Here is a 26732-nt window from a genome sequence, read left to right as displayed (position 1 = left end):
TTCTTGTAGGTGTGGGTTGGGAATTTCGTAGACAGAATTTCGAAAGGGCATAACATTGAGAGACAAAATATCGAAAGATAAGTTCGCATAGATTTTCTATACCTACCTCCACTTATACGGAACTTTTTGATAAGCATATCTTCAAGAAACATATATGTGGAGTTAGGAATAGTAAATTCATAGCCTCCTGTGGGATGTATGACGGTACGACGCGTACCGTCACAACGCGTGCTTTAACAACGCGTCCCGTACAACGCAAGTCGTTACCACGCGGATTGAGAATAGTGTAATTTACTATTCTAACACCAGTCCCCGTGGACACTAGGGAAGGTGTTGGAATAGTAAATATACTATTCTTAATCCTCTAGCGCCCTCCAGCGCAAGTCGTGGTTACGACTTGCGTTGTAATGGACGCGTTGTTTAAGCCTTGCGGAGTAAAATCCGCGTGGTAAAGGATGTTTCCCCTTCCTATGTGAACTTACCTCTTCATTATGTTGCCCCTTGATATTCTGGTCTCGATATTGTGCCCCTTTGATATGCTGTATTTGATACTCCCTACCACAACCATCCTGCTTCGGTTGTTAAAATGAGTTAAACTCGCAACACTAAGGGGCATATTTATGTGGAAGTTGTGCAGGTCAGCGAGTCTCCTTGCTGTGCTGCGTGACAGGGAAAGGACAGGAATGCTCTGTATTTAACACAATGCGGCACATTCCTGCCTTTTTCCTGCGCTGGCGCACATCGTGCGTAGCACCAACGCAGGCACCCTTGCATGCACCATGGTGCAAGGGCGCCTGCGTTGTAAGCAGGACTCTTTTTGTTCAGAAAGGGTCCCCTTCCTGCACAAAAACAATCCCCTGATGCATTTTTCCTCTTTCTATGTGTACTGCAAAATGAAACACACACAAAAGGAGGAATAAACTAGGAGAAATGAAGATATTTCTCTTCATTTCACCTCCCCTGCCGCATTCCCAGTTCTACCAGTAATGGTAAATCTGGGAATGCGTCAAAATTCATGCGGTTTGTGTGATCCACGCATCACTCATGGAACACCTCTGTGGGGCAGAGTAACACAACACAGTAATTTGCACTGCTTTGTATTGCTCTGCACTTATCAAGCCAAGAAGGGCCAAGAAGGGTGGCCTTGTGCGGCTTGATAAATCGCATTTTTGGGTTGCGCTGTGCATGCACACTGTGCATGGTGCAAAAGCGACACAACCTGTACAGAAATATGGCCCTTGTTATTTAACCAGTCTATAGTGAATTTGCATTACATTTAAATGAAGTTTTGAAATTTTGTTTTTTAACTTTTTGTATTTTTTGTATTTTTTTTTAACTTTTTGTACTTGCAATGGTTTTTTTAAATCACGCAATAAAATTTAAATAAATTTGAACAGCATTAAATTAAGCATTCTATAAATCATTTATAGAAAGTTTACATTTTATTTTTCTTACCTGTAGTTTACTGGCCACCGAACCATCCACATCCGGTGGTAGGATAAGGAGGTTACAGAGAAGCAGGTCACTAGACTTAAGGTATAAAACGTAGACACAAAAACCTTGCAGAGGCCTTCATTCCACTCGTAGTCCGAGTGCTGCCTGCGGAGCGTGATCACGGAGTACATGGTGATGGGAATGGCCAGGCTGAGGATATGAGTTCCAGCTAAAGTGCAGATTAGGAACTCAAGAGGCTTCCATTTCTTCTGCCTGGCGCTCACGCTCAGAATCCCCCAGGTGTTAGTGAGCAGCGATATCCCCGAGCAGACGAGCCAGGCTACAGCGTGATTGTGCAGTCTCTGCTCATCATTCATGGTGAAGCGAGGGGGCACCATCAGAAGCGGCAAACTGGGAACTGGCGGTGAAGAATAGGAAAAATAAATGCATCCTACAGGGGAACAGGATCCTCAAGGGTAAGTCTGGAAAAAGCACCACCATCTTTTACCAGCAAGTAAATGCATCGCTCGAAGCTGTCACAGCTCAGATATCTGTAAAAAAAAGAGGCAAGACGAGTATTACAACCTTTTCACCAAACCTTCCACCCAATCACTAATCAGTTCGTGAATTTAATCGCTACTACTTCGATCACGGCTTTGTTTTTTAAAATTATTTTTAAATCATACTATTTTGTTCACTGTGTAGCTTTTCAACTGTTTCTGTACTTTTTTGGAAATGTACCGCTGCCTCGTTGTTTCAGCGCTCCTCATAAGAAGGACTTGAAGAAGGGAAGGGAAGTGAAGGGAGGGGAGGGCGAAGGGAGAAGTGAGAAGTGCGACGGGAAGAGAAGAGAAGAGAAGAGGAGAGAAGAGGAGAGGAGAGGAGAAGAGAAGAGAAGAGAAGAGAAGAGAAGAGAAGAGAAGAGAAGAGAAGAGAAGAGAAGAGAAGAGAAGAGAAGAGAAGAGAAGCACTAGAAATATTTATTTTCCTTTCTGATCATAATCTTTCGAGGACAAACCAAGCAAACAAATGAAATTAAACTATATCACTTTAATGTACTTCATGTGAAATAAGGAAATGTACACTAAAATAATAATCTTGAATAAAAAATGTGGCATCCTATTATTAAAATATTGAGATGAACCTTCTAGGATAATTATCCAATGATACTGTGCTTCTGATAATTTTTCCAGATTTTTCAACCAATACATCGAAATACCATTAGAGATTATGGCCATCATTGAGGTTTGTAAAACTCCTGATACTGTAATTTGACTGCCAGAACTATAGATACCACAGGAATGTAATTCTAGGATGCACAATTATGACTCGGTACCATGTTTTTGTTTTGGAATGGTAAATTACCAGGAAAACCTGTATTACAGCAGAGATAATTCAGGTAATATTAAATTACTAGACTGTGTTCTATGGGACACATTCCACCAGGGCTGAAGCAGCAAAATGTGGCACAGGCTCACACAGGAAAGGTAATGCCTCTTAGGAAATTATTGGATTACTTGTCACACCAACTTGGGTAAACTCTTATTTTCTCTAAAATTGGTATGTGAATGTATCCTAAAATGAGGGTGGTAAAACGTACGTAGAAATTGCAGTAAAGTATCATGGCACAAATGTAGACCTAAGGGATAAGTTCTTCAAACAGTAGTAATCTTAAAGGGGTATTTATAGGTTTGGGTTTAATGATGCTTGAACAGAATTGACGCCACACGTTGACAATGGAAAAAAGCATACAAAAGTCTCTCAGAAATTTAGATAGAAACCAAGTTTCCTTTTATTCCCATAGATCTGATGCATCCTGATTTCTGATTTGTGGGATTCGATGTTACATTAAGTGTGCCTACATCTCACAGAAGAAGTCTATATCCAGCCTTTTGTAAATTAAACAATTCCCGGTAATGGTTATTCCAAACCCAGCCCCTTTCTTGCTGGACAGCTCTTGTTTAGCTCCTAGTTGAAACTGCATCAGCATGTTCCGGGTTTGGCAGCTTAGTGCTGGATCTGATGGAAAAGTGGACTATTGCTCCCACTGCAAGGGCCTGTGTTTAACTTCATGGTCTCAAGTGGGTCTTTTCTTCCTTCTGAGGTCGATAATATGAGTACAGTTGGGTAACAATAAACAACTGTTATTCAGCACCAAGATACCCTTCTGGGTGAATGTTTGCGTTACAAATACATGTTATATTGTATATTTTTTTCAAATGGAAGGTGTGCATGCAATTCTTAAGGTAATGTCAGCTATATTTATGACACATTCTTTTAGTAGACTCAGGGGGATATATGTAAGGACTAGGGAAAACTATTGCTTTTTTTAGTTAGCGGACGTTTTCTTACCGCCGCCTACCGCTGAAACTTATCACCATGTTAGCAACGTATTTACAAGCCACCGCTACATGGCGATAGCTTCAGGGATTGGCGGCAAAAACTGCAGCTAACATTAGCACGATGGTGATAGGAATTCCGGCGTTAGTGGGCAAAAAGCAAAGAAAGGCCCATTAGTAGCTAAAAAATTCACGTTAGTCAGCCCTACATGAGTTAGACTATCAGTCAACCTCCAATAGGAAAAAGGCAAAACAAACAATGAAATGCAGAATGGAACAGCCAGGGCCAAGTGCAGCCCACATCAACAACCGCCTCAAGCCACCCAACATCCAGGATGACCAGGATGAGAGCCTGGATGCCTCGCTGGACCTGCGCCTGGATCCTGGATGCCTCGCTGGACCTGCGCCTTGAGCCTAGATGCCTCGCTGGACCTGCACCTGGAGGTTGGATGCCTCGCTGGACCTGCGCCTAGAGCCTGGATGCGTTGCTGGACCTGCACCTGGGGCCTGGATACCTCGCTGGACCTGCGCCTGGAGCATGGATGCCTCACTGGAACTGCGCCTGGAGCCTGGGTGCCCCGCTAGACCTGCACCTGGAGCCTGGATGCCTCGCTGGACCTGCGTCTGGAGCCTGCATGCCTCATTGGACCTGCGTCTGGAGCCTAGAGTGAGATGCGGAGGAGCTGTTGAGTCGATGAGCCTTGGTGGTAGACATTGATGTGCAGTGATCGCCCGTACTTGGTGGTGAAGTCTGACCGGTCACATGGAGACATGTTGCTGGCCTGTGTGAGAAGACTGCCTTGCGCCGCTTGGAGCTGTGAATGGTAGAGGTGCTCCTGCGCACCAACATAGGGAGGTCTGCATCGCCTACTATGATCCACCACTACACCAGGGTGCACAGAGGGGATTACCAACGGTGGGCTGCGCCTCTCTGCATCACAGGCCAGATGAAGTTGCATTGGCCGGACGCTGTGGAGGGTGAGGCCCCTGAGCTGCGCCAAACTTGGGTGGCGGGAGCGCTGCAAGTTCACACCTAAGGGGGCCCTGCTGCATCAACTGCATAGGGGGGTTCACCAGCAGACTTGGCGGTGACTGCTGTACCCAGGCTTGTGAAGTCCCGCCTGGCTGAGGCTCCTGCTGGCTGAGTCACAGATTTGGAAAGAGTTTAGCGGATTGCGCTATGGTGTCAATGTCCAGGTAAGGAGAAGGTGGGACACTTAGTGGAGGAGGCCCGGGGGTCGAGTCACCCAGGCCTAGCACCTGTAGATGACACACCCCCAGTGGCGGTTTATCCGCTATGGACCAAGAGCATCGGCCCACTGCTTTCAAGCAGTGCAAGAAGAGGAACAATCATCACATGAGGATATCTGACCCCCCGGACCACGCACACAATTCAGCGAGGACATCGCCGACTTCATCAGCCCACACGCCCTCCCCTCCGCCGACTACATCCTCCTCGGTGACCTCAACTTCCACCTGGAGAACAACAACGACCGCAACACCACCACCCTGCTGGACAACCTCGCCAACCTCGGACTCAAGCAACTGGTGACCACGCCCACCCACTACGCCGGACACACACTCGACCCGATCTTCTCTTCCAGCAAGGACATCGCCTTCAGCCACGCCACGGGACTCCACTGGACGGACCACAGCTGCGTCCACTTCAGCTTCAGAAGGACCACGCTCCACCATCACCAGCAACAGGCTCCCCGCAGAAGCTGGAACAAGATCACTGCAGACCAGCTCGCTACTTCCCTGAGCAAGAACCCTCCCACCAGCACAACAAACCCCAGCCAAGCAGCCACCAACCTCACGAAATGGATCAGCGACTGCGCAAACGACCTAGCCCCGCTGAAGACCCCGCCGAGCAGACGCGGCAGCAAGAAAGCCCCATGGTTTAACGACGAACTCAAGAGCTCCAAGAAGAACTGCAGAGCACTCGAGAAAACCTGGCGCAGAGACCCAACACCGGACAACATGACTGCCCTCAAGCTCGCCACCCGAAAACACCACCAGCTGATCCACGCCACCAAGAAAACCGCATTCAAGGAACGACTGGACAACAACGCACACAACAGCAAGGAACTCTTCAACATCGTGAAAGAGCTCTCTAACCCCAACGCCGGAAACAACGACATCACCCCTTCGCAAGACCTCTGCAACTCCCTCGCCTCCTACTTCCACAACAAGATCGCGGACATACACAACAGCTTCAGCACTCAACCGACGCACGCCACGACCGAACCACCGCCCCCCACCACCACCCTCCGCGCCTGGACCCCGATCAGCACCGAAGACACCATCCGCACGATGAACTCCATCCACTCCGGATCTCCGACAGACCCCTGCCCTCACCACGTCTTCAACAAGGCCGACGCTGTCATCGCACCCCACCTGCGGGACATCATCAACACCTCCTTCGACATCGCCACCTTCCCGGAGAGCTGGAAGCACGCCGAACTCAGCGCTCTACTCAAGAAACCATCAGCAGACCCAACCGACCTCAAGAACTACCGCCCCATCTCGCTGTTCCCGTTTCCGGCCAAAGTCATCGAGAAGACCGTCAACAAGCAACTGGCCGCCTTCCTCGAGACGAACGGTTCCCTCGACCTCTCGCAGTCTGGCTTCCGGGCCAACCACAGCACCGAGACCGCCCTGATCGCAGCTACCGATGACATCCGAGCCCTGCTCGACAACGGAGAAACAGCGGCCCTCATCCTCCTGGACCTCTCCGCGGCCTTCGACACTGTCTGACACCGTACCCTAGTACAGCGCCTCAGCAACGTCGGAATCCAGGAGAAGACACTGGAGTGGATCACCTCCTTCCTCGCCGGAAGGACACAGAGAGTCCGCCTCCCCCCGTTCAGATCGGAGGCCACCGAAGTCATCTGCGGCGTTCCTCAAGGCTCCTCGCTCAGCCCAACACTCTTCAACGTCTACATGAGCCCCCTCGCAGCCATCGCACGCCAGCACAACCTGAACATCATCTCCTACGCCGACGACACCCAGCTGATCCTCTCCCTCACTAACGACCCCGCCACCGCCAGAGCCAACCTGCACGAAGGGATGACAGACGTAGCCAAATGGATGTCGAACAGCCGCCTGAAACTGAACTCGGACAAGACGGAAGTCCTCATCCTGGGATCCTCACCCTCCGCCTGGGACGACTCCTGGTGGCCCCCCGCCCTGGGCAGCGCACCCAAACCAACAGACCACGCACGCAACCTGGGCTTCATCCTGGACTCCTCCCTCTCCATGACCAGACAAGTCAACGCCGTCTCCTCGTCGTGCTTCAACATCCTGCGCATGCTACGCAAGATCTTCCGATGGATCCCCACCGAGACCAGGAAGACGGTCACCCAGGCCCTCGTCACCAGCCGTCTGGACTACAGCAACTCCCTCTACGCCGGAACCACCGCCAAACTCCAGAAGAGACTCCAGCGGATCCAGAACACCTCAGCACGACTCATCCTGGACATCCCCCGCCGCAGCCACATCTCCGGACACCTGAGAGACCTGCACTGGCTCCCGGTCAACAAGAGAATCACCTTCCGGCTCCTCACCCACGCACACAAAGCCCTACACAACCGAGGACCAGGATACCTCAACAGCCGCCTCAACTTCTACGCTCCCAAACGCCAGCTTCGATCGACCAGCCACGCCCTCGCCGCCGTCCCCCGCATCCGAAGAGCCACCACAGGAGGAAGGTCCTTCTCCTACCTGGCCACCAAGACTTGGAACTCCCTTCCGACCCACCTCCACCTGACCCAGGACCACCTCGCCTTCAGGAAGCAGCTCAAGACCTGGCTGTTCGAGCAGTAGCGGACCCCCTCCCGCCAGCGCCTTGAGACCCTCCGGGTGAGTAGTGCGCTATATAAATGCTCTGATTGATTGATTGATTGATTGATGTAATCTTGCCACGTTTCCTTTGCGGGGTGGACAGTGGGTAGGGCTGTTCCACTCACAGAGCAGTCTAGGGCCAGAGTGGCTTGCCCACTCAAGTGCGCAGTGAGTGCTTGGTCAGCCCGCTCAGGCTGCCCAAAGCAATCATGCGCACTGTCCTGTTCGCAAGGCAGGCCCTCCAGCATTGCTGAGCGCCTCGTCCTGGTGCCAATGACCAATCCCAATGCTGCATTGCAGCTTTGTGTTTGGCTTAGGAGAGGGAGCCTGGCTGCCTAGTTCCTGTTCCTAGCAGGAGCAACAAAGATATTGGACCCGGCTTCAGGGCAAGATTTCTCTCATTTAAATACTTACAACACCCGTTCACACACAGACCCCCGTGTCCATGCCCCATCCAGTGTTCTTGCCGGCATTATCCACCTCCCAGCTGTTCAGTCCTCCCGCAGCACTTCTCAATGGCGGCCACTGTGCGGCCATGCATGCGGGTGTACCACTGGTGTGCCAAAGGTATATATGGAGTTACGACGCATACCATTACATCACATTCCATTACAATGCATACTAATACTAGGCATATTGCAACAGCAGGGAGAAGGAGTTGGATTGCGGAGATGTAAACATTACTATTCCCACTTCAGTGAGTAAAGTAGTAACTGAGCTTATAAAGCACCTGGTTACACTAGCCAGTGTGTCCCCGTGCTGTACCGCTGAGGAACCCATCCTGGCCTGTTCCTGTGAGGCGCCCACTCCTGGACACCCCAAGGGGAAGCAAGGCATCCTTAGCGATTAGGGCCGGTGTGGAGATTAAGCAAGCTATTGCCCAGAGCTGCAGAGTGGGACCCATCATTAGAGTAGGCACCGTGACGAGAATTATCGGGTCCGCGGACATTGAGCCCAATACCCTGCCACGATGGGAATTGAACCCTGGTCCTGGGTCAGATCTCTGCATCAGGGTCTGCCGCTCTAACCAGTGAGCCACACTTCTCTACAGTGCAACCCTAAAACTAACCCTTGCACCCAAGGCAAACCCTGAACCCTAAATTTCATCTTTGAGCCTCCAAAACACACCCTAAAAATATTTGACCTGAATGCACACACCAATTTTCATATTTGATCCAAATGCACACCCCAATTTTCATTATTGACCCCAAAACACACCCAAAATTTTTGATTTCACCCCATAATGCACCCCACATTTCATCTGACACCTGAAACCCATACCCACCCTAAAACTTATAAATACCCCATTACTGACCTCATAATGCATTTTAATGGAATGCGATGTAAAGGCAACCGCGTTGTTGGAGTTGCGTTGTGAAGGCATCACGATGTAATTGCAGCATTGTAATGGACGTCTCCCGTGCCAAAGGCAAACCATAGGCAAGCCCGTCTGCGTCCGTTTGCCCCTGGATTGCGCTCAGCACAAAGGACCCTTCCTCTCAGAGACTCCACCCCTACGGCACCAGCAGCACCCTCATCGCCATCAACCCTAGATGCCACATCGCCAGCCAGGACCAACATCTGCTCCGGATCGGAAATTGCCATCACTGACGGCTAATAAATCACCTGCAAGGACCACACCGAACATCCAGGAGGAAGCATTGCAATCACCTACAGAAGCTCACTCCGGCTGACCATGCACTCTAATGACCCAACGGTGACCATGGAACACCTCAACTTACAGATCCGGACCAACCCCAACCCCATCCTCTGCGGTACCCTCATCTGTAGGTCCCCCGGGCCATGGACACCCATTCTCTGATACCATTGTAGACCTCATTGCACACCAGGCTCTCCCATCCACTGACGACATCCTACTTTGTGAACTCACGTTTCATGCGGACAACCCCAGTGACCAAAACACCACCCCCTCCTGGGGAAGCTCCCCAACATCAGACTCAAGCAGCTAGTCACCACAGCCAGCCACATAGCAGGACACACGGTCGAACATGTCCCCTCCGCCAGCAGGATCTTCAACTACAGCCACACCACCGACTCTCCTTGACTGACCATCATTGCATACATCACGTCTTCACCATGCCCACAGTACACCACTGCCAGCATCGCCCCCCTCGCAACTGGATCAAGGTCACCGAAGTACGTTTTGTCAACTCCCTGAGCACCACCACTCCGCCAACGCTTACAGACAATGACATCACAGCACGCAACCGCCACGGATGGATGTCCAACTGCGCCGTCACCCGGGCACCCCTCATGAAAGGCACTGCGTCTGTACATTATGCCTGCCTGATGGCAAGGTAAAGCTGACGCAGTACCACAGGGATAGGCTGGCCCCATGCATTGCTGGAGTTGCATCATGGTTGTGACACAACTTCAGCAATGACTGACTTTAGTGCAGACAGATACGTCAGGATTCCAGACATATCTCTCATTACTTGCGTCATGGAGTGATGTCCAGTGAATACAGTGCACCCATGGTGTCGCAAGAAGGGGGTAGTGAAAAGTGTCTTGTCGCAGAGCTGCAACACTTTTCATGAGTGAGGCCCAGGAATGCGCACCATCTTATTGATGGTGAGCAGTCCTGCCCTGTAGTTTTGTCACTGGGCAGCGCAGCAACATTGCTTGCAGCGCTGTCCAGCACCAAAACCTGCTGAAATGAGGCCCCAAGGGTTATCTCGATTTTTATGACCAGCTATTTTCTGGTCTTAAAAAACTACCTTTAACTGCTATTAGCAGAATTATTTTTGGTCCTCCAAACTTCAAGAATCCCCATGTAAATATCGCGGTGTGGGGTTAGTGGCTGTTTTTTTACAGGAATGCCTCCCTTGCATGTCATTATCACTAACAGACGTAGCGATCTTTATAATGAATGTTTTCGACGGAAAACTGCAGCTAACAGAGGTTAGCGGCAACTTGTACGTAAAGCGATAAAAATCTCACAGCAAAACCGTCACTAAAGTGCCGCTAATGCGGCGTTAACTCCTTGTACATATGCCCTCAATGTCTCACTGGAGTAGTTGTAGATTCATATGTCCTTCTCAAAGAAAGCAATGAAGAAAATGTGAGGTTTTGTACTTTTTTAGTGAAAACATGTAATATGATGACTTCAAATCATGTTTGGTGTTTTGTTGTAAAATTTTGAATGTCAACTTAGTTTCTTCTTGCCCTGTCCACAGACAAACCATAATTTACACTTAAGGCAAACCTAAAAAAAAAACAAAAAATACTACTAGATTTGCATTTCTATAACTTAAATTATCTACATGACCTTAATGAAAAGCTCTAGACCCATAACAAAGCATAATACACTTTTATCTCTACATTTTAGCTGACAAACCACCAACACCACAAAAGGGTGCATAGTTTAGAATTACTTCTCCACTTCCTTATAATACATTACTGGCTTGTCTTCAAAATGTGTTTTTTTCTCTTCACTCAGTGCAAAGTTACTCCCTTGCGCTTCCTCTCAACAACTATTAATAATACCTCCACCTATGGATGAAGGTATTACTCTTGAAAGACATAAACTTGTAGATGGCTGAACGCGATCTTGATCCTTCTTCAGTACCCTTATCATAAATTTGCTAACAGTAAAATCTGTTATTTTTTTCAATATGTAATCAGATTGTGGATACCTGTAATATTCAGGGGACGTTTCGCAGCTTTATAATGTACCTGCTACCTACAAGCCTATACAATGAGAATACAGAACAGAGATGAGTGTTTGAAATTAGGTGGAAGCTTTCTTTTATTGGATAAGTCTTAAAGTTAAAACCGCCTGCCATGGCTGCAGAATTTAAGCATCTGGGATGAGACATGATTATGATTCCTTTCTACTGCATTTTCTACTCTGAACCTTGTGTAGTGGTCTTGTCCCATACGTAGAGGTGACAAAGTAGACGTAGCAGAGCAGTGCTTTTTAAGGGTATTTATTGAGTCCATAAGATGTGTAGTATCAGCCCCACCAGGAGCAGCCTGCTAGCTGCTCAGTCAACTCATCTTCCAACTGACAACACTCACACCAGGCACCCAAGCATTCCACTCACGTCAATCACACCAACATTCCATACAGAACACTCACACTGCCTTAGCAGCTAGGAACAAGATGAAAGGGAACATTATAACATAACATGAAGATACTACATTATCTTCTCCCTTTTAAATTGAAAAACTAATAAAACCATACTAAAATGAAAACAACTATACACAGCAAAGTACAAATGACGAGATTAGTCCAAAACCCTGGGATGAATGGTAAAAACCACATCACGAGCTGGAACACAGACTAAACCCAGGAGAATAGAAGGATGAAAAGATAAACACAAACTATCACCATCCTCCTCCTTTAATACTGAACAAAAAGACAGTAGAGAATGCACAGCTCACAGATGCATAGTGAACACACACCACATGAAAAGACATGTGAACACATGTGAAAAGAGTAAAGGGAAAAACTCACCCCAGAACTCTAACACTATGGGTATAATGCACCCCATAACTCTAACACTATGGGTGGACAGCACCCAAGAAAGTACTCCTCATGTAAGTAACCAGACAATATTAACTGTGGGGAAGGGACCGTAACCCAACACTCCACCCCTCATGTAAAGGACACATGCAAATATGACAAACAACATGCGTTGTATGCGACTAACACCCATACAGGCAAGTGCAGCACAAGAAGACTACACACCATGACCAAAGTGCAGCACAAGGTAAACACAGAGTGTCGACACAGTGATGTGCGGGGCGACTTACACACAACAACAACCCCTGAAGCACAAGGCGACTTACACAAAACAACACGTGATGCACAGGGCGACTTACACACAAGACAGAGAGACGTGAGGCGCAGGGCGACTTACACACAAAACTACAACACGTGAGACGTGGGGCGACTTACACACAAAACAATAACATAACGTAAAATGTGTAAGTGGGGCTAACAGCCAAAAACACACACCCTATGTAGGGATGTACCGCAAAACACATAAATGGGGCTAAACCCCATAACCCAACCCAGTGTAAGGGTAAACATCTGAAGTGTAATGTGACTACCACCCACAGTAATACAAATGATACCTAAGAATAAATAAGCATACACTGTGGCATCCCAAAACTGTAATACATCTTCAACTTTCAGTTATACAAATTCATTTTTATTCCCAGGAAAATATAAACTTGTAGTCCCAGACTTGGGCTGACCATTGGCAAGAAAACCTGTGGATGGGGCCAAACTTTCATCTTCTAGTTACTCATGTTTCTTGTAGTTTCTCTTTTTTCAAGTAGTTTCCCTTGTTTCATGTAGAAAGCTTTGCATTCACGTTTCTTGTAGTTTCTCCTGTTTCATGTAGCTTTGAATCCCTTTAACCTCTTGCATGCTCATGACAAGGTGAGCTCGTCATGAGGCACACTGGAGCTGTGCTCATGACAAGGTGAGCTCGTCATGTATAATGGGATTATCAATCAATCAGCACAGGAGGGGAAAAGCCTTAGCAGCCAAGTGGTTGAGTCCAAGTCCAGTTGTTGCCAAAATGTATTGATCTTGTCCCATGCCTAGAGGTGACAAAGTAGACGTAGCCGAGCAGTGTCTTTTAAGGTTATTTATTGAGTCCATAAGGTGTGTAGTATCAGCCCCACCAGGAGCAGCCTAATAGCTGCTCAGCCCATCTACCAACTGACAACAATCACAACAGGCACCCAAGCATTCCACTCATGTCAATCACACCAACATTCCATACAGAACACTCACACTGGCTGAGCAGCTAGGAACAAGGTGAAAGGGAACATTATAACATAACATGAAGATACTACACCTTGTTCATTCAAGGATTAAGCAGCAGGAACATATCCGCTCAGTACAGCATTTCTTTACAATCCAGGCTAAAAAAGCAGTCCTGGATAGCTTCTACTACGATTGTGAATGATTTTTGGAAAGCAGACATCGGATGCCTTTTTGAATTTCAGTTAAACCATTCCATGTGGATGAATAGAGGTGAGCTAGCGACCAAAATGTTCATAAACCTATATTGTCGGGATGCATGTCAAATGGGTGGTAGTAATTAGATGGCACTTGCCAAACAGGGTGAATATACAATAACATGCATTGGTAAAGACAATAGGTCTTGTCTTTGACACCTACTGACTTTGCAAATAGTTTTTAGCTATACTAACTGATGCTGCGCAGCCTGGCTAAGGAAGGATTAAAAAAACAGCCTATAATGTAGCCCTCGCATCATTTTGAGGGTGAGTGCACCGTGTATGGATGCAGCTGTCCCCTGCTGGAGCATCAACAGTGTCCTGTGATGTGTATTTTTTCTGTTGTCCTTCTTTACTATTTGGTTGTTCATTAGTCTGCATCACATGACAGTCTGATTAGTGGATCCTCCCACATCGCCTTGGAGATTTTAGCTTTTTGTTGTCTTTTTTTATGCTTTTCCCTTTGCTTGTTTTTGTTAAATTTCAAGTATGTGCAGACATTTAAGGTTTTTGTTTGCTACTAGTTCCCTAAGTTTTCTTTCCTGTCTGCTTATCTTTTTCACTCCCTGTAGATGTCCATGCCTATAATGTTCGTGTCTGTGGTGTCGAGAGGATCAAGGGATCCTATTGTTTAAGATGCCTGTCTATTGGGATAAGAGGGCAGCAAGTGGAGCCCAGATGATTTGCTGCTAGGTCACTCCTCGACCTACCCCCTTATCCATTTCCGAGTGAGAGTTGCAGCGAGCCGTGAGACGCGAGGCAGCAGTGAAACTGAGCCACGTTTCATCTCCGCTACATACTTACCATATGCTCGTACGTGAAGGATTCACAGAGGGACTGTGAACTAGCAGGAGAAATGTGGAGAGAATATTGGTGGCAGTTGTGGGCGTTGGCCTCAGGGTTGATGGTAGAGGGATTGCAGTAACCCAATTAATTAGTGTGGATGGTCCTAGGCTTCCAGCACATATCCACAGGACTTTCTGTGGCGGAGTCAGACATCAGGGGTCCAAAGGAAACTCTTTGGTTCTTCACTACAAGTTCTTCGATTTAGTGGTGTAGATACACAGCTCGTGGGGACGATTTAAAGCCCAAAGGTGGGAGACTATTGGTTGCAAGAAGTTTGGATGGGTGGTCATTCTCCTGTATTTACATCAATCTGAACAAGCTCCTGACTCATTAGTTGGTGTACTCCTCTATCTGCCTGGCTGTACAGCTTAGTTGGATATTGAAAAATGCAACAGCTACATTCCAAGGGGCCCTCAAGAGGCATAGTACCGTTTACTCAAAAGGGGAAAAATCATGGTACACAGGGCCAACTGACAGTGGACCGACCATAGAATACCACCTTGTCAAGACCAGATCTGAAAAAGATAGTGCAACAACTTTAAATGCTGAGGCTGGCATTCAGAAGGATTATAATCTACCTAATTAAGAGACTAATTTGGAGATTGATTTATCAGTTTTGATAATTCATAAGGTTCAATTGGTTGACCAGACACAAGAAAGTATGGATTTGGGAGTGGAGCAAGTGGCTTACCCTGAGTGCTTGTTGGAGGACCAGTGTAGCGAGATTAGACAGAAAGAATATCCACTTTTTGTGAGACAAGCAACACTTCAGGCTGACAAAATTATTAAGCAAATAACTGCACAGCCATCTTCACAGGAGTCAAGATGTGACAGTGAAATGTACCTCCACAGGGCTTAGTTTTACTCCCGGAATATCTTGGTGCCACACTAGAAAGAGTGGGAACTCTTAGGGAGAATATGGGACCTAGTGATGCCCCTAAATCAATAAACATTGATCAAAGCTCAAGTGAGGTGCAGATGCATTTTGTCGAACAGTCTAAGTCACTAATACGTTTACTCAAGACAATCCTTATTGAGATCTGAGATCTCAAACAGGTACAAGCTCAGGATATCGCCACGCTACATCAGAGATTGGCCGAAATCGAGGAAAGATCTCTTGGCTGGGGTTGAGTGGTTGAAAAGTTTCAGCACTCCTTCCATCATATTATTGTGTTTGCTATGTTCGCCCTAAGTGGTCAAGAGTATGCCCAAACGTGGATCCCTTGCTCGCTGTGCCAGTGGATTCAAGCTAGCCTGGCTAATGAGGGTTGATATCCCAAAACTGGTCCCTGGAAGCTTGTTTCCAGTCCAGAGAGGACCTGAACTGGCACATCAGGGTGGACTGTTCCCATGAGGAGCAGGGTCAAAACTGATTTACATATGGCTGGGTGCAAACTGGGATGGCATAGTGAGCAAAAGAACGATGGATTAAACCCACATCTAGTCACTGGGGGGGAGTGGATGAAAAGTTTCAGCACTCCATCCATCAGCCTGACTTTGCAACTGCTCCTACTACATTCTTCTCCACAGTAGCAAATCCTTTTTAGCGGACCTTTGCCAAAGGATTTCTGATCCCATTGAACTATCTTTGGCTGCAGCCTTCTGCCTCGTCCTGCAGGAGATTTTCGACTTCCAAAAAAGAGACTAAGTCTGAACTAAAAATCTTTACTGCGTCTTCGAATCAAGGCTCCCTGATGACAACGCTCACTCATCGAACATCGCCTGAAGCCTTGCCCATCTGATCTTTATGTTCACAGAAAATGTTTTGTGAAAATCCTTCCAATTCTGAAGGTAAGCGCCTGACCGGGGCTCAATCCACTTCGTTGATCTGACCCAGACTCCATTGTTGTTGCCCATATTTTTCAATTTTAACCCACAAGTAGATGTTTTCAGTTTGTGCTTTGATCTTTTATGCGCTACTTTTTACTAAAAGCTTTAATAATTCATAACTCCAGTTCTACCGTGTCAAATCATGCATTACAAATTGGTCTAATTTTCTTGTGTTTTATTTTTACATTAGTACTGTTTGTGTGCTGCATAAATAATTTACACAACGCCTCTAACTTAAGCCTGACTGCTTATTGTGCCAAGCTAACCAGGGTTAAGCACAAATTAATTTAGTGACTTTTTGTGGTTCACCCTGCCAGGGATTAAGCGTGACCAGGGCTCACACCCCAATCAACCAATAACTCAATTTCTCACTCTCCCTTTTGAATGTTTTCATTTCTAAAAACTACCATGAATGATGCTGGTATTATGGCTGCACTCCCTGTCTTCAAGGATATTCAGACATCATCAGATGCCTCCTGAAGTTGTCCATCCAGAGCCCTTACCATTTAATGAGCTTTCCGAAGAGGTTAGTACTTCCATTTCTGCATCCAGGTTAGTTTTGACCACAATTATGACGAAAATATATAAAAAGTTGTAGAACATATGTTCTCTATAATCAGTTCCATCAACGACAACTCCACTCCAACTTATGCCCAATGTAGGTCTTGATATGCCTAAATGTGCCATTGTTAACCCATTCCTTGGATCAACATATAAACCAATTTTCACCTCATTTCATTACTAACCAGGAGTCTCTCTCTCTCTCTCTTTACTTTCATCTCTGCAACTTCTGTCATTTCTATTGAAGCCCAGTATTGGTGCTTTTCTAAGCCTGGTACTTTATATGCCTATACAGTGCCTCTGACCTACTTCACTCACTGTTTCAGGTTCCATTTTCTGCACAAACAAACACATATCCCGAACAGGCCGGATGGAGATCCTGAGGCCATCATATAATGTTTCAAATAGTGTATCTTGGCCATTTCACAGTGAATACCAGGAAAGGCACACAAGCTTAAGTTCCATAAAATGAAGGTTCTTAGACTTCAAGGAGACTCTATTGTTTCTTAGACCTCCTCAGTTAGGCCTCTTGAACTAGATGGCCTTCCCATGCCAGCCAAGTCTGGGTTTCCTCTTGGGTGTCCCACTTACTCTCTACCCCTGCATCCACATGCATTGTCATTTTACATGTCATCAGTAATGTCACTGCAGTATGCAGTATGCAGTAGTTTACACATCAAGAGACAGAGTGATACAGATATTTACACAGTTAAATCACTATTGCATATATTTAGTGGCACACTTTAAATTAGTGACTTAAACGGTCAATCACAGTGCTAGTAATCCTTTATACAGACACTTATACATCCACTCAGTCTTCAATGCACATTGCTATTTATAATACTTATTTAAATATCAAACAAAACCACATTCACTGGATGATGTCATCAGTGATGTCATCAGTGATGTCATTTGAGATGTCATGATGCCATCAGTGATGTCACTGACCATGTCATGAATGATGTAATATGTGACGTCATCAGCAGTGCATTACGGGGGCGCGAGTTATAGTTAGCTGAACTAACTATAATGGAAAAATGTCACTGGTTTTGTACGAGTGAAATGTCCAACTAACCTTAAAGTGCCTGAAACCTATGGTTTTTTTCAGTGAATTTCAAAGGTTTTTTAAATACTAATTTCTAACTATACCATCCCTGAAACCTGTGGGTTTTCAGTGAATTTCTAAGGTTTTTTACATGCTAATTTCTCAATATAACGTCCCTGAAACCTACGTTTTTTTCAGTGAATTTCTAAGGTTTTTTAAATGCTAATTTCTAACTATAATGTCCATGAAACCTATGGTTTTTTCAATGGATTTCAAAGGTTTTTTGAATGCTCATTTCTAACTATAACGTCCCTGAAACCTATGGATTTTTAAGTGAATTTCCAGGTTTTTGTTAATGCTACTTTCTAACTATGCCTACAGAGGTAGGACATGTGCAGAAAGAGGAAGAAAGCGCAGATAAAAGCAAGAGAAATGCAGAAAGTGGCAACCGAAGTCCAGGAAGACAAAGAAAGGTACAGAAAGAAGAAAGAGATATGCAGAAAGAACCACCAGAGGGGCAGAAAGAGCCCTTGTTGCAAAGTCATCCTGTGCGCCCAACTTTTTGCAGACAGATACTGGTGGTAACTGACTATGACTAACCAGGCCTGGAGCCAGTGCCATTCTAAAAGGCACTTAGAATTCAGTGAAAACACCTACATACACTAGGGTACACTATGGGTTGGGGTACCCCTGTGATTGGCATGACCTCCCCTGTAAGACCCTACTATATAATAGAGCAGGAGGATTAAAACTACCTTTAAGTCAGAGGTGCAGAAAAATGCTTCTTTAACTAGTAGTCATGTTTGCAGAGTGTAGAGAAAAGGTGCTGGACCTCCAACCAGCGCTCAGGAATTCTGCTGTGTAGGACTTACAAGATGTACCAGGGGGCTTCTTGGCCCCCAAAGTCCCTCAGAAGTAAAGTGGACTTCATCTCCCACCCCGCAGTTTGCCAGGAGGCGCGTTTGCAGAGTGGTGAAAAAAGGGGGCATGGCCTCCGAAGATGTCTTAGCAATCCTACTGTGTGGGACTTACTGGAGATAACAAGGTACTTATTCCCTAAGGACATCCTTGGGGGCCAACTACCCCTCCTATTACCTCCAGTAAGTACCACACAGCAGGATTGCTCAGTTTTCATAACAGGTCATGCCCCCTTTTCTCACCACTCTACAAACGCTGTCCCTGGAGTGCTCTTTGGTGGGTATTGAAGTGCCCTTCATTTCTTGGAGTCCTTAGGGGCCAACTAGCCTACCTCTTACCTCCAGTAAGCCCCACACAGTGGATTGCTGAGAGGTGGTCACAGGCCACACCTCTTTTCTCCACCACTCTGCAAACGCACCTCCTGGCAGGCTCTTGGTTGGGGGATAAAGTCCCCTTTCCTCATGAGGATCCCTGAGGACCAACTAGCCCACCAGGTACCTCCAGTAAGCTGCACACTGCTGAATTGCAGAGAGGTGGTCTGTGGCCACACCCCTTTTTACACCACTCTGCAAACACAGCTCCTGGCGCACTGCTGCTTGGGGCATGAAATCCACTTGTGTCCTGAGATCTTCAGGACACAAGAGAACCTCATCGCCCCACCAGCAGTGCGCCAAGAGGGTTTCTCCTCAGCATTTCTTCCCGCATCAAGTGTAATTTTTGTGCAGCCCTGGATGAAGGGGTTCTCATCCTGAAACGTGTCAGCACCCTCAATTATAAGTGGAGCGGGAAGTAATACTGAGGAGAAACCCGGAGGGCAAGGAACTTTCGAGTGACTCCCTAATGCTTAGGGCATTTTGTTGGCTTCATATCTGCGCACGACGGCCCGGCCATGAGGGAGGCACAATCGTCAGCCGGAAGAGAAACGTCACACTAGCTGTCTGAGGCCGGAGCATCAAACAAATTGGGTATTTGTCGGCACCGTGTCCTTTTTATTTACAGCATTGTCAACCACAACACAGCCTACTAAAGGCATATAAAGACTGGCACAAATTATAAATGAACACTTGAACTCACTGGGATTATATGTATTCACACATGATAGGCCTCCAAGTCCCAGTAATCAACAGTGTGCACTGCAGTCAGCTTACGCCCACTGGGTGGCTTGTAATAAAAGGAGCCATTTTTACTCATGCACATTAAGCGTCCTTTATGTGCAGCCCTGGATGAAGGGGTTCTCACCCTGAAACGTGTCGGCAACCTCAATTAAAAGTGGAGCAGGAAGGAATGCTGAGGAGAAAACTGGATGGTAAGGAACTGTCGAGTGACCCCATAATGCTTAGGGCATTTTGTTGGCTTCATATGACCTGCACCCTGAAAATAAATGATTGAAAATGGCACATTTTGGTGGTCCGTTCCGTTTTGCTCCAAGTGGATGAGTAGCGGAATGCAGGAAAAAAAAAAACAATATATATATATATATATATATATATATATATATATATATATATATATATATATATATATATATATATATATATATAATATATATATTACCTACTGGCGGTCGCCAGTAGGTAGTTATAGTTAGGATCGTTTTCCATAGGAAATCCGCAACATTCTATTGGGAATAACTTTGGCGCCGAATGAGGGATCTGCCTGTAATTTTCCTTAACTTTGCCTCGCTGCGCTCCGCTCCTTCCCTGAAAGTTTCGGGGGGATTCGTCAAGCGGGGGCCGATATAAAAGGGGGGTTCCAAAACGTGTTTTCCCCATGTTAATTTCCATAGGGCGGTTGGACTCACTTTTAGCCCGAACGGCTGAATGGATTTCCACCAAACTTGGCAAAATTGTAGGGACTGGTACCCCGATGTGCCTTTGCTATGTCTCAAGATATATGCTCCAGTGGTTTTTACGAAAATTAACTTTGAAAAAATATATATTGGGCTACATTGGGCTATATATATGTTAGAGCCCAAATGTAGCCCAATGTAGCCCAATGTAGCCCAATGTAGCCCAATGTAGCCAAAAGATGGCCACCAGAGACAAAAAAAACAATGTAGCCCAAATATCAGCCAGATGTAGCCCAACTATAGCCCAATGACAGAATGTCCCAGAGTGTTCTAAAGAACAACTAGAGCGCTAACAGTCTTACTTATGACAAAAGTATGGCACACCTGAAGTCATCTTGATTGGAATAAAGTGTTAACACTTAAAACATTTAATTTGCAAAGGAACAAAATGAGGGGGTTCATTTTGCCATAGAAATTATGATTAGTGCTGAAGAAAGAAAAATTAGGGCACATTTTGAGTGACTTCTCAAATCCTCTTATATTTAATTAAAAAAATTCTGATATGCAGTCTCCCAAGATGGCCACCAGAGACAAAAGAGCCCAAATGTAGCCCAAATATCAGCCAGATGTAGCCCAACTATAGCCCAATGACAGAATGTCCCAGAGTGTTCTAAAGAACAACTAGAACGCTAACAGTCTTACTTATGACAAAAGTATGGCACACCTAAAGTCATCTTGATTGAAATAAAGTGGTAACACGTAATACATTTAATTTGAAAAGGAACAAAATGAGGGGTTTCATTTTGCCATAGAAATTTTATATATATATATGTAGTGAACAAGGCGGCAACGCCGAAACGCGTCTTAGCAGATACTGATCGAATAAATCGAGTTTGGATTCAGATTCATGGTGTCAGCGCCTTCTTTAAACCGGACAAGTTTGGCAAGATTGAATATATATATATATATATATATATATATATATATATATATTGACTGAAAAAACATAGGTTTCACACCAGTTATAGTTAGGTGGAAGTTTTACTCGCATAAAACCATTGAAATTCCCACGTTATAGTTAGTTGGACTCACTATAACTTGCGCGTGCAATGCACTGCTGATGATGTCACATATTACATCACTCATGACATGGTCAGTGACATCACTCATGACATCACTGATGACACCATCCAGTGAATGTGTGTCTTTTTAAAAAATAAATATGTGTTATATATGAAAATGTTAAAGTTTATGGAAGAATAAATGTTTAAATAAGTGTTTACATGGATGTTTTTTTATAAAAAAATGATTGGTTAACTGGTTTATTAAGTGTATCTTAGTGAATACATATATTGGAGAGTAATGTTAAATATTCAAATATATGTATTAGTGTTTCACTTTCTGTATAAGTGGCTGCATGGGTTGGTGAGTAGCTACATATGTATGTATATGGGTTATTAGATGTTTTTCTTAGTATCAGTATGAGTGTTTGTATGGTTTGGTGGGGGTGTTGCTTAGCACATACATGCATGAATGACTGACTCTCTCTTTGTATGTGTTTTGAACACAGCATATGTGCAGGACTGTATGGGTGGATGAGTGTGTATATGTGTGTGTTAGTGAGTGAATGACTGTCTCACTAGTGTCTTTATCAGTAACTACATATGTTTTAATCTAGTATATGTGAATATTGATGTATATAAGTGAGTATATGTGAGAGTGATGGATTGTAAGAGTTCCTGTTTAAATTAGTATGTGTTTCTATAAGTGATTGTTTAAGAGAGTAAGTATGTGTAAGTTTCCTTAGAAGTAAAGTGGTAGTGTGTGTATAGCTGTATATGCAAATAAATGGATGTTCAATAGTTTATTTGCATGTGTGAGTATGTGTGAGAGTATCTTTTGGATGACTGTCGGTGTGTAACCGGATGTATAGGTGTATCACTACATATGATGACTGAGTATACGTATGAGTGATTATAAAGAACTGTTGGTGAATGAGTGGATGTGTATATAGATGGCGGAATTATTGAATTGGTTGTTGTAACTGGTATGGGTATCTCCATTTTTTTGAACATTTTAGTTTCTATTTTTGAATATGTGTTTTAAGGCTTACATTACAGTGAAAGGAGGTCTGTCACTGTATCACAAGGATGGTGTCATCAGTGATGTCATGAGTGATGTCACTGACCATGTCATGAGTGATGTAATATGTGACATCATCAGCAGTGCATTGCACGCGCAAGTTATAGTGAGTCCAACTAACTATAACGTGGGAATTTCAATGGTTTTATGCGAGTAAAACTTCCAGCTCACTATAACTGGTGTGAAACCTATGGTTTTTTCAGTGAATTTAATAGGTTTTTTAAATGCTAATTCCTAACTATAACTGGTGTGAAACCTATGTTTTTTTTCATTGAATTTCAATGGTTTTTTAATAGCAAATCTCTATAGGTATGAAAAGTAATATTTTTTATAATGAATTTTATATTGTATAATTATGTAATTTTAAATTTATTTATTTTTTGCCCTGGGGCGCTCCTGGGGCGTGTACCGGTGAACGCACGGGTAAGCGCAATGTTACGGCGCGCCCCGGGGCGCGTACCGGGGATCGTTCCCGTGAACTAAAACAACATTGTGACGTTTCGCGTAGCCGCATGATGCGTCATATGACGCACTGCGTAAGCGCACCCGGAAGCACGCGAGCGCATACGATCGCGCAACGTCCTGACGCGCTTACGCTGCGCATACCGGGGAGCGTCCCGTTAGCGCTATTCCCGCGAACGAAAATAACATCGTGATGTTTCGCGTAGCCGCGTGATGGGTCATATGACGCACTGCGTAAGCGCACCCGGAAGCACGCGAGCGCATACGATCGCGCAACGTCCTGACGCGCTTACGCTGCGCGCCCCGGGGCGCGACTACGGGCGCGCCCCGGGGCGCGTAGCGTAAGCGCGTCGGGTCATGTGATCTGAAATTAACACTTTTCATTGGTGCAGATCAGTTTTGGTTTCCAAATGATGAAAGCCCGGATCATGTGACTTGAAAATAACACTTTTCATTGGTTCCTAACTTTTTTTTTTTACAAAGACTGAAATCCCCACCCACTTCCTTCACTTCTTGTTTCACTTTTGTGAGTGCAAGACCTGCTTTTGGCACCTGTGTCATATTTACTCTATTATCATGGCTGCAAGAGCATCCAGCAGCAGTGATGAGACTGAGGATTTCATTGATGAGGAGGTTCCTAAACGAACTGTGAAGGAACATTTCATTTTGACATTTTTCAAAATTCCAGAGGGGGAGAAGAAGGTAAATGCTCCAAAGGTGGAGTGTTAAATATGCCACACCATCTTATCGAGAGGAAATCCCAGAAAAAAATACAGCTTCTGGAACTGGACGATGATACGCCACGTGTCAAGGAAACATCCCCAGAACTATGCACGGGAGAGTGTCAGGGCTCTGGCACGAGAGGCTCCCAGGGATGGTGGCTCTACTTCTACCGGTGGAGCAACACCTTCTGTGCGTCGGCGTGAGCAGGAGATGATACCAAATATTCAGCCTGCTTTTAATCAGGCTATATTAAAATGTCGAAATGTGACCATCTTCTTTGCTATGGGGAGCAAAGTGTCACACTCATGGTTCGAGCTCTCGCTGCTAATTTTTATTTTTTGTTTTGGCTCCTGTTGAGCTGTTTCCAGTTCCCCAGTTCCCTGTTTTTGTTTTTGATTAAAAAAAAGAAGAAAAACAAAAGTTCTTTTCAGAGCTACCTCCAATTCTCATCAAAGAGATGTGTTCTTAAAAAAATGAAAAGAAGTCTGTCATTATTTTTTCTCCAGGGTACGCTCCCCGGTGCGCATACCGGGCGCACCCGCCGCGGAAATAAAAAAAAAATTAAAAATGTTTTTTTACCCGAGGGACCCTTTTATGGCCCCCACATCAAACCTAGGGGGTCAGGGGGGGTCTGCCCTGTCCCCTTTTGGTTATTTCCCCCCTTGTTTTTACCACCTCTTGTGTCTCGATCCTACCGAGACACAAGATGGCGGCCGCTCCGGACTGTTTCGAATGTTTACAGACACCCGAGAGCCAATCAGCTTTCCGTGCGCATGTCATGAGTGATGTCACTGACCATGTCATGAGTGATGTAATATGTGACATCATCAGCAGTGCATTGCACGCGCAAGTTATAGTGAGTCCAACTAACTATAACGTGGGAATTTCAATGGTTTTATGCGAGTAAAATTTCCACCTAACTATAACTGCTGTGAAACCTATGGTTTTTTCAGTGAATATATATATATATATATATATATATATATATATATATATATATATATATATATATAGGCGAAAATGAACTTGTGGAAGCATTTGTGGTTACACTAAAGGTACGATTATGCCATGGAATTATCGCTTCTAATCACGGACCTACTATAGGCAAACATGACGTTCCGAATGGGACTACTTTACCCAGCATGCAATAGACTTTGAAAACCAACGCAGCAGATATAAAATGTGCATGCACCCTAAACCAATTATGCCAGAACCACCTGTGAAAGAAACGTGACCTTTGAAAAAGATGTGCATACCTCGAAACGCGTCAGGTCAGGCAGTATTCGTCTTCCCCGAATAAAGAAGCAAGTTGCCTAAAAGAAAAACCGGATGGTGTCAGCGGCTTTGTGTGCGCTCCTAAAAGCTTGTGGGTGTTTATATATATATATATATATATATATATATATATATATATATATATATATATATATATATATATATATATATATATATATGGTTCAACAAAATGCCTGTAGCATACGAAAGGCACACGACAGTCCTCTGCCCTTCGGGCTTCTCACATGGCACGCCTTTCCCTTTCACATTGTTTAGAAATGCCCGACGCGTTTCAGGGTTAACACACCCCTTCCTCATGGGCTTGCAAACATGACACTCGAAGACAGCATTACTTGCATTTCCGGGTTTTTTATTAGTAACAAGCCCCCAGGTGGGCGTATGCTTAGTGCAACTCTCACCATCATGAGCTGGGACTTGTAGTCCGTAATGCATTTACATTTTTCCTCCTTATAGTAAGGTCGAGTGTTCTGTTTTGATTATGCTCAGTCTTTACCTTCAGTAGGCTGTGAGGTCTGGCGCGCCGTTATTGACACAAGAGTCCTGTGCTGAATTACTTCCAAAAGGTTTGGATGTACAAGCCTCGTTCTGCTGACAGTAGAAAATCCTCCAGCAGGCGATGGTGCACTTTCCACGGTCAGGCCGCCGTGTAGCAATATATATATATATATATGTGTTGCTCCTGGTACCAGTATGTATATATATCTATATAACTGTATCTATACATATATATATATATATATATATATATATATATATATATATATATATATATATATATGAATCCGACTGCGATCCAAAGTTCAAGCATCCGGGTGCTCTTCAGCGGTGCACGCAAGGCGCGGCAGGACCCAGCCGCGTACGTATTTCTTTTGCGGTTTCTCCCGAAGGGGAGAGTGGTTCCTTGTGCACTCCCAAGCTTAACAATAACTTTCTTTACCACGTCTTGGTTCATGAATTCTTTAATTATCACAGCAAGCCAGCAACACCTTACGCGTTTCGGTCTCTACGGAGACCTTGCTCACAGGAAATCATCACCATGTTTTTTTGTGTTTAAATAAAGTATTAAAAAAAAACAATTCAATTCATTGCATCACTTCCTGTTAAGTTCACAGGGATTTCTGGGTTACGTAGTTTTTCATTCAATTATACACAATTGTATTTTTATATTACTATCTTGGGCCGAGATAGGGCATATATTTTTGATTTCTTACGCGCATAGTCTTTATCACTTTCCAATCTAACATTTGGCAAACAAAATGCATTTTTTATAACAACCAAAGAAATAATCAGCCCTCTAGTGGGCAGCGCGTTTATCAATCATGACATTCTCTGTAATGTTTTGCAATCTATTTCAATTTACCCTCCGGTGGGTATAATCCCTGTTTTCACTATTATGCCCATAAGGCGACCCTTCGGTGAACCTCCTCAATTTATATTACATACACTAAATTTGTTGTATGAAATTATAACTGATATACCTGATGCACTAAAAAGCTAGTACAAA

At 44.9% G+C, this 26732-nt stretch overlaps 1 protein-coding gene across 1 annotated transcript in view; it reads right to left on the bottom strand.

The window, feature by feature from the left end:
• Positions 1-26732, bottom strand: part of GPR153 (G protein-coupled receptor 153) — a 478673-nt gene that overhangs the window by 274205 nt on the left and 177736 nt on the right. Inside the window, exon 2 of the mRNA XM_078642619.1 lies at positions 1456-1985. Coding sequence (XP_078498745.1) covers positions 1456-1832 — 377 coding nt within the window. The 5' untranslated portion in view covers positions 1833-1985. The remainder of the gene's footprint in view (positions 1-1455; positions 1986-26732) is intronic.

Source organism: Lissotriton helveticus, chromosome 5_1 (assembly GCF_964261635.1).
Source record: "Lissotriton helveticus chromosome 5_1, aLisHel1.1, whole genome shotgun sequence".
NCBI classification, from domain to species: Eukaryota; Metazoa; Chordata; class Amphibia; order Caudata; family Salamandridae; genus Lissotriton; species Lissotriton helveticus.
This window is presented reverse-complemented; position numbering and strand designations above follow the sequence as displayed.